Source organism: Lipotes vexillifer, unplaced genomic scaffold (assembly GCF_000442215.2).
Source record: "Lipotes vexillifer unplaced genomic scaffold, Lipotes_vexillifer_v1.1 scaffold835, whole genome shotgun sequence".
Lineage (NCBI taxonomy): Eukaryota > Metazoa > Chordata > Mammalia > Artiodactyla > Lipotidae > Lipotes > Lipotes vexillifer.
The window spans coordinates 2,416,934-2,426,205 of NW_006774135.1; the positions used below are offsets into that span (position 1 = coordinate 2,416,934).

The following is a 9,272-nucleotide window of genomic DNA, read 5'->3' on the forward strand; positions in this document are numbered from 1 at the left end:
TCCCCTGCACAGAAGTGCGCAAGGAAGAGGGATGAGCGGTCGATGGCAGTCGACAGAGTCACAGGAATGCTCGCAGGACGCACCCCACACCCCTACTGCACTGGCACCGGTAGGTCATTTTGTGGATTCACGTAGGTGTTTCTAAAAATCTGCATGTGTCACATGGCCTGGCCTGTGGGTCGGACGTTCATTTTAAATGCTGGCAGAACACATCCTCGGAGTACTCCCAATTAGAGCAATTTTAACACGCGTTTTAATATGCTTTTTGAAACTTTATTTCGTCCCCCGGGCCTGATCTGCATTCCATCTGTCTTGCACACGTCACCCTGGGCTGGCCTCACGACGTGTTTTCTTTGTGCTGCCCTTGCATGCGTGAGCACAGAATAGGTTCCCCAGATGCGCCGCCCTGGTCCCAGCCGCCTCTTTATGGGGACACCTGGTGTTTTCTTTTGGTAACATCTCACTCTCGGGAGTAACCATCAGGGACATGGACTTGCCCACCCTGGCCACCTTCAACACCCAGCAGGTTCCACTGGGCACGTTCCCTGCACTCAACGTGATCCTCCAGTTGCCACTGGAAACCGCAGAGCTGCGACTTAGTGGAGCCAGCTGGCGCTGGGGAGGCGGGTGGGCGGGACGATGGCCCACCACACTGTCCGTCATCAGTCAGAAAAAGGCCTGGAACACGTGGGGAGCTTCCTGCGGTTTAGCTCAGCAACCTGGGCGGCTGGGGGGGAACTTCTCTAGGTTCCACGCGGACCGCAAGCCAGCGGGGCTCAGGCATCCAGGAGTGAGGTTTACATTTCGCATTTTGGAGGGAACATGCCGACGCGTCTGTCCTGCAGGTGGGCTGTGATTCAGGCTGATGCTTCTCCTGGGAGCCAGTGTAGGGGAAAGACAAAATCCCCTGAGATCTGATGCAGCTCGACCCCCACTAATCCGAATGCCGTGACTAACAGTCATTCTTGCAGAATCTCAGGTTGTAAATTACTCTCCCTGGGTGCTGCCAAAAGGCCTTAGAAGCAACATCGTCACGTTACTAAAGTAGTTTGTTGACCAATAAATCACAGAATGACTCAGAGCAGGGGAAGGTCACAGCTGCTGACGGGACAAGGACCACACTGAAGCAGAGGGACTGTGGGGACACGTGTGGGGACAGGCGCTTCCTGGCGGCACTTGGGGTCCATCAAGGACAGTGGCCAACCTTACAGGGCACTTCAACTACATTTTGCCCCCAAATGATGTTATGTAAGAAACTTCCGTGGTTCACAGGACATTTTAGAGGGAGGGAAGTCTAACGGCTGTCCTAACTAAGCCAGAAGTGTTTGCTAGTGCAGCAACAGTAGGACCGCTGCTCACTCGTGAAAATCCAGCATGGCCCTCCGGAATTGCAGGCAGCTCTCCTGTGCCTGTCACCCGGGGACCAGGCTCCCTCTTGGACGCTCTCCTAGTCACCAGCCTTGGGGGCCTCTGCCAGCAGCTGGTGACAGGAAGGGGCAGCAGACAAGCAGGCCCACATTCCTCTCCGGAGCCCACTGGCAAGAATGTGTCACCAGGCGCTCCTTGAGACAGGGGGAGTGGCAGTGTAGCTCTGGCAGGGCAGCTGCACCAGGTGACACTGCACCAGCGAGAAGAACACGGCTTCGCTGGATGGTTGGTCCCCGCAACACACAGGGCGAGGAATGTGCCGAACGCCTACCATCTCAGAAATCCCACAGCCTCAAGAGGAGGGGCCGTGTCCCTTCCAGCTCACAGCCCTGCACTCTCAGCTCTCGGCGCTGGCTAACGGGTGCAAAGCTGAGCCAGCCTCACACGTGTTAAGACAGGACAGGATCTATTTTCTCCACTTGGCTGTCCAGCATTTTAGAAAGGAATACAGCTCTAGGGACATAAGCCTTCTTTAAAAATATTTTCAAAATATATTTTATTTCTTTTCCATATGGATTTTGCTGAATGTCCAAGGTACACATGAGCTTCATATACAGAAATAAAGGAGAGTTCTTTAAGAACTGGGATTGAATCAGTCACAAGAATGATCAAATTTTGATTATGGAAAATAAACTTGCACGTTATCAAAGCTAAGCTTAAGAGTTTCCTTTATAGAGATATCTCTCATTTACGAGAGAAGTTAGCTGGAACCACCCCCCGTGGGTACAGATGGGAGAAAACGCATCACTGCGGAAACAGCTTTGCACGCAAAGGTCTTTTAGTTCACGCGTGCCAGTCTCCCCGCGGGTACGTGGCGTTCTGTGCTGCTGACCTTTGTGGGTCAGCTGTGAACTCTGATTAGAAGCGTGGACTCTTGGAGATGGGTTTGGTATAAATCTCTAATGTGCCGAACTGGGAAGCGTCAACAGTACTGAACGTGCGGAGGACCAATGTGTGCGTCCCACCCTCTATGTTTCTGCACCGTTGGCATCGTCGTCGTCGTCGTCTTTGGCTCTGAAATGCATTTTCCTGAATTCGCGTCTGCTCATCGAAGGGCAGGATGACGACGCTGGCGGGAGGTCCTTGGAGGGAAGAGAACACCTGCTTCAGGCACGGGTTGCCCAGCACGAGCACCCGTCTCCGGGCTCTGGTCCCACCCCACCCCCCTGTCATGGGAGTGTGCTCCCCACCAGCGTGATGGAGGGAGAGAGGAAAGACTCTGGGTTAAAAGCAAAAGCAAGCCTGGCAAATGCGGGGGACCTGCCCAGAGAGCCACAAACCACGGCCATGACTTCACACCCCGCAGCAGGGTCCAGACTCACGTCGGCCAGCCCGCCCACACCCGCGCTCGCTATGGCAACGGTTCTCAGCTCCGTGCGGGGGATGCCCCACATCAACAACCGTTCTGTTCTCTCCTCCCGGGTTAGAGCTCTTACTGTGTTTGATCTGCATCTGGTGGCACTCACACGTGTGAACTGGGGCCGCGACCAGGTGTGCGGTCTGCTGGGGGCTGCCTGCCCGGGGGAGAGGCCACAGGCTTTACCTGCATAAGCTCGACGTTTCCAAAGAAGCGGCTCACTGGCATTGGCTGGTTGCTGTCGTCGTCGAGAAGGACGCTGTTGTCCATCTGCAGTGGAGGCGTGTGGCTCTGCTCCAGGTCCGCCGCCACCCCGTCCCTCTCGGGGCAGCCACTGCCGGACTGTCCTCCCGCAGGGGCCCCGCATCTCAGCGGGGGTGGCCTGTCCTCAGTCTCTACCGGGCAGGTGTCACTCATGGCTCCACAGTGCCCCCGGGGGAGTCCTGTGGTCCCCTGAGGAGCGGAGCCGCTGGCTTCCTTTCCTGGAAGCCTGGCCCTGTCCTCGGCCGATGCCAGAGGCTCGCATTGACCCGGGGTCTCGGGGGTCGCTGTGGGCACAGCAGTGCTGTCACTCTGGGGGATGGGTTTCTGGAATTCTGACTTCACAAGATGACCTTTGTCGTACTTGAACTTCTTGGACGTTCGCCTGTCGGTGGCCTTTTGTGATGAGGAAGGCTGTCAGGAGAGAAAAGGCAAGGGAAGACCAGACACGCTGAAGGTTACGAAGCAGATGGCAAATAGTTAACAAGCCTCAACGCCAGGGGCGGGCAGTCCTGCTCGCAGCAAGCGACGTCACTGCTGGAGCCACAACTTACAGGACAGGGTCCTTTCATTGTCTGCCGCCAAAGGGGCGGAGTCCAGACTGACAGCTGTCCCCGAGGGGCACCCTGACATGTAAAATGATGACCCCAGACCCAGCTTCCATTCGTTTCTGCTGGGCTGTGAGCTCTGACGAGGCAGGACTCTCTGTTCTACGGCAGGAGTGGGCGCTCAACAGGGCCGTGAACTTGACTCAGCGCAGCACTAACAAGCGGCACCCCAGGAGGGAAACCAGGCCAGTTGCTGCTGTGAAGCCAAGTCTAGCCAGACCGCCAGGCTGTGGCTCAAGGGAGCAGCTCTGGAAACTGGGACCACCGGGCCACCATGGCTGCGTGACCCTGGCTGGACACAGGGTCCCCTGCCTCCCCACCTGCCCTTTGGGGTGAGCAGCATGGCCTGTGCCAACATTGCTCAGGCTGCCCAACAGAGGCCGCTGGGCCCACAGCTCTCGGTGGGTGGGGAGCATGTGCACCGAGGGTGGGGCCTCCTCTGATGGCGACAGTGCTGTGACCTCACCTCTGGTCTGTTCGCCACACTCAAGGCTTTCTAATGTGACACGTTTCGTGGAAAGGTGGATACTCAGTCCAGTCCTGTCTCCGAGGGGCTGAGGCTCACCTGACATGCCGTCCGGGCAGACGTGGCGACGCGGGCTTCCTGGGCCGAGGCCGATGTGGCCAAGCAGCTCCGGGCTCGGAGGCGCGCCGAGGACCGCACTCCACCTGCCAGCTGGGCCAGACCAGAGGCTGGTCAGAGACCCCGAAGATGGCCCCTCCCACCCCCATGTTTTTATCGACCATGGAAAGACAGACACCGTGTGGCTGATGGGATCTTAGTTCCCCAACCAGGGGTTGAACCCAGGCCCGCACAGTGACAGCGCCGAGTCCCAACCACTGCACCGCCAGGGGCTCCCCTGATACCGTGGCCTGAATGTGCGTATCTGCACAAAGCTGGGTGGAAGGTGCTGACCCCCATTTCCATGATCTGGGAAGCTCGCATACTCTGTCCCTACCTCCCACGTTTTTAGAACCTCCATCTGTGAGTGAATAGATGTCAGTTGACTTCAGGTGTTTAGAATAAGCAGCCTGTATCCTTGCTCAGAAGGTTCTTCATAAAAGGTGAAAAAGCAAAAGCCCCCCTCCCCAAACCCTCTCTTTGAAATCACAGGGGAGTCAGGCCGAATCCCATCAGCTTAAAGGAGCTCTAGCTGCCACAGACAGGCCGTAACACTAACAAACCGCCCGCCGCCATCTCACTTGGAATGCAAAGGGAAGTCTTCTAGTGACAAGAAAGGAATTAATTAAAACAATGAAACTTACAATCATTTTATTTAGGAATAATTTTAGGTTTTCAGAAAAGCAGCAGAGATGGGAAGGGAGTTCCTGCCCGTGCCTCCCTCATCTTCCCGGCAGCCAACAACCTGGTGCATCTGTCAAAACTAAGCTCAGCATTGACGCGACAATTCACGAAACTGGGGCTTCATTTGCATTTCACCTGCCTCTCCACTGACTGCTCTCTCTGTTCCAGAATGGGGACCACAGACACTTAGAAAACAACACATTAAAGCGCAAGTGAGAACTTGAAAGTAAGAGAGGTGGGGGATAGTGAGGAGGGCATAGCGGAGGGCAAGCCTGACAGCGCTGTCCCAGCGACCGAGACCTGGGGGCTGAAGATGGGGCCAGATGGGGGGCAGCATGCGCAAAAGTGGAGAAAAGAGATCAGAAAGCACACAAGCTAGTTTAGAAATCTTTACAGCAGCATCTCATCCAGAGGACCCTGGAGGAGGGCAGGTCACCTAGGCTCCGAGGCATGTGACAGCTTGCGGAGGGCACTTAAAGGGAAGGGGAAGGCAGCTTCCACAGAGAGAACAAGGCAGGACCCGCTGATGTGGACACCCCGGGGCTGGGCTTTGCTCAAAGAGCCCAGGCAGCAGTGTGGCCGGTCATACCCAAGGAACTAAGCCTAAACGATTACAGAATATCTCCTGTGGGGACGGCACCGCACCACCCGGTCTCCCTGGAGCTCCAGCGCTGCCATAGTCGGGAACAGACATTCTTAGCCCCAGAAAGCTGCTGACTATCTTCTCCTTCCCGTTATAGTCCGACCCCAAACATTTCGATGCCGGGTTGTGCCAGGCTCCCTCGGGGAGGGGGGACTGGCGCTCGTGACAGCGGCCACCATCCCTGAGTGTCAACACACAGGCGCTGTGCTCGTGCTGAGCGGCTTTAAAAGGAGCAGCACCCCACTGCAGATGGAGACTCGGGAGAGGACCCTGCCAAGGTCACACAGAGTGATGTCTGGCTTCAGAGCACCTCCCCCTGCTCTGTCACCAGAGCCACCCGCATGAAAGCCTTGGCTGCTTGCAGAGGGACCGAGCAGAGAACCTGCTGTCCGGCTCTGGGGCTGTGTGCCGTGCAGGCCCTCTGCTGGCAGCAGGGCACCTCTAGATGCTTTGTACAACAGCTCCTCGGGTGGGCCTGTCACCCCTCAGCTTTCTGGGCCCCTCTGCAGAGGTGAAGTCGGTGAGGGTCTGGCTGAGACCCAGGAGCTGTGGTTACAGGCACCTGAGCAGGCCATCTGCCATCCGCACCAGATTTGTGAGAGTCAACTCCAGTGGCATTTTGGCTTTAGTCTAATCGTGGGTAAAACTACCTCTAAGGCCCTTGCTCCAAAACGTCAAGAATCAATTACATTGTTTTCTAACTTGGAGAACCGCTGCTCTTCAGTTAGGCAAACTGGTTGCTGCCACGTAAACAATCCCTAAATGAAAGAGTCCCCATCATTGAAGACTTCCTCCTTCCAAGCAGACTTGTTAAAGACTAAAAGGGCTGGAAGAGATCAACAAAACAGCAAGAGGTGCTCCACTAACCCTCCCCCAGTGCAACTGGTGAAGAGTATTAAAAACAACCATTTAAAACCTTTGCAAGTGGTCCCATAAGCAAAAAGCAAAATGAAGAAACAGTTATTCTGGTGTCCCAACTCCAAGCGGCCAAGGTCAGCACACAGGACACCCTCCCCCCGCTCCCAGGCAGAGGGCTTTCTTCCCAGGGGAGCAGGATGGCAGCACTTCTCATTCTGCCCTCACCCCACCTGCTGTGAGGCCAAGTCTCCAGCAAGCACGCTTGAGAGGAGGGGCTCCCTTCTGCCGAGGCCCCACTCATGGAACAGGGGTTCCTGCCTGGGCAGGGCACTAAGGAGACTGGGGCCCCATCACCCTCGCCCCTCCTAGTGAGCAGTGGTTCCAAGGCCAGGAGAGGCAAGTCCAGGGGATCTCAGGCTGCTGGCCCCCTTCCCTCCCCTGAGCACTTAGCTCTGAGAGCAGAGGTGTCACACAGAGAAGCCTGTCACTGTCTCCAGCTGGGGAGCCCTGGCTCAGATTCTGCCTGGAGAAGAGGCAGGCATCAAAACAAAGGGCTCTTAATCGCTTCCAACTTCATTTACAACAGAGTGTGGAGAAGGTAATGCCTAAGGGGTCCTTAAGAACAGTGGAAGCTGTGATGAAAGGCAGATGGGAGAAAAGTCAAGATAAAGTGTAGGCGTATAGTCTTCAGGAGACAGCCAGGGAAAAACACAGCAGGAGGATCCCTCCTGGGGTCAGAACAAACATCAAACACTGATCTTAGAAACTATTCCTTCAGAGAAGCCAGAATGTGACTAGATTCCTTTGTAGAAAATTTATACTCCAGGTCATCGCTGAAAACGACTGGGTGATCAGCTGGTGACTAGCGGAGCTTAAAAGCTGGGTGTGGGGACTTCCCTGGTGGTGCAGTGGTTAAGAATCCACCTGCCAATGCAGGGGACATGGGTTTGAGTCCGGGAGTATCCCACGTGCCGCGGAGCAACTAAGCCCGTGTGCCACAGGTACTGAGCCTGCGCTCTAGAGCCCGCAAGTCACAACTACTGAGCCTGCAAGCCACAACTACTGAAGCCCATGTACCTAGAGCCTGCGCTCCACAACAAGAGAAGCCACCACAATGAGAGGCCCGCGCACCGCAAAGAAGAGTAGCCCCCGCTCGCCACAACTAAAGAAAGCCCGTGCACAGCAACGAAGACCCAACACAGCCAAAAAAAAAAGAAAGAGCTGGGTGTGGTCAGAGAAAGATGAAGACAGCCCCCCTGAAACCAGTGAGACCCAGGTTACTGTGGGCACACCCAACACTGCCCCTGAGGAGCATCATCACAGCTTCAGCCGTGGGAAGGGAAACAGACTCTACTAGAATCCACCCCATCACTAAACAAATAAAAAGGACATTAACAGTAAAAAGCCTCAGGGTGGGGGTGGGGGACCAGTACCCAGAGCTGCTATAATATATTATCTAACATGTCCAGTTTTCAACAAAAAATTATGAAACATGCGAAGAAACAAAAAAGCAGACCCATACACTAGAATAAAAGCAGGCAACAGAAACTCCCTGTGAGTGATCAGATGTTGGATTTATCAGAAAAGGACTTCAAAATAGCCATTATGAACGTGTTCAAGAACTAAGAGAGACCATGATCAAAGAAAGATTTGATGACATCACATCAGATAGAGATTATCAATAAAAAGATAGAAATTATAAAAAAGAACCAAATGGGAATTCAGGAGTTGAAAATTACAATAGCTGAAGTAAAAAATTCACTGGCAGGGGTGGGGGCGTGCTCAAGAGTAGATATGAACTGGCAGAAGAAAGAATAAGTGAACTTGAAGATAAGATTGCTAGATTACACAAGCTGAAGGACAGAGAGAAATAAGAACGGAGAAGAATGAAGAGCGCCCCAGAGACATGGTGGAGACTATTAAGTGCAGCAACATATGTGTAATGGGAGTACCAGCAAGAAAGGAGAGAGAGAGGGGCAGAAAAAATATTTGAAGAAATAATGGCTGAAAACTTCCCAAATTTATTGAAAAACAACAATGTACAAACCAGCAATCTCTGTTTCTCTTTCTTTTTTTTTTTCTTTTTGGCTGCGCCGTGCAGCATGTGGGATTAGTTCCCCAACCAGGGATTGAACCCACGCCCCCTATAGTGGAAGCACGGAACCCTAACCACTGGACCACCAGGAAATTCCCCAAACCCAGCAATCTCAGAACTGAACTTCAAATAGGATAACTGCAAAGAGACCTATAAGCAGATGCAACACTGTTTAAGTGCTGAAAGTCAAAGACAAGGGGAAAGTCTTGGAAGCAGCAAGAGGAAAATGACTCCTTAGGACAAGGGAGCCCAACAAATAAACTGTTGATTTAGCAGAAACAATGGGCGCCAGACCACAGTGGGTATATTCAAACAGATTCAAAGTTCTCAAACAAAAAAACTGTCAACCAAGAATACTATATCCAGCAAAACTATCCTTCAAAAGTGAAGGCAAAATAGACACTTCCACATAAATAAAAACTGAGAGCACTTGTTGCTGCAGACTCCTCTTACAAGAAATACTAGAGGAAGTTCTTTGGGTTGGAAGCAGGTGACCCCAGACGATAATTCAAATCCACAGAAAGGGCTTCCCTGGTGGCGCAGTGGTTGCGAGTCCGCCTGCTGAGGCAGGGGACACGGGCTCGTACCCCGGTCCGGGAAGATCCCACGTGCCGCGGAGCAGCTGGGCCCGTGAACCATGGCCGCTGAGCCTGCGCGTCCGGAGCCTGTGCTCCGCAACGGGAGAGGCCACAACAGTGAGAGGCCCGCATACCGCA

General features: G+C 54.0%; 1 protein-coding gene across 1 annotated transcript in view; it reads right to left on the reverse strand.

Annotated features, from left to right (window-relative positions):
- Window positions 1–2,396: 2,396 nt before the first annotated feature.
- The window catches only part of CUNH1orf174 (chromosome unknown C1orf174 homolog), an 8,084-nt gene continuing 1,208 nt past the window's right edge, over window positions 2,397–9,272 (reverse strand). Inside the window, exons 2-4 of the mRNA XM_007448960.1 lie at window positions 4,220–4,330; window positions 2,972–3,460; window positions 2,397–2,510 (exon numbers count right to left, since the gene is read on the reverse strand). Coding sequence (XP_007449022.1) covers window positions 2,397–2,510; window positions 2,972–3,460; window positions 4,220–4,330 — 714 coding nt within the window. The remainder of the gene's footprint in view (window positions 2,511–2,971; window positions 3,461–4,219; window positions 4,331–9,272) is intronic.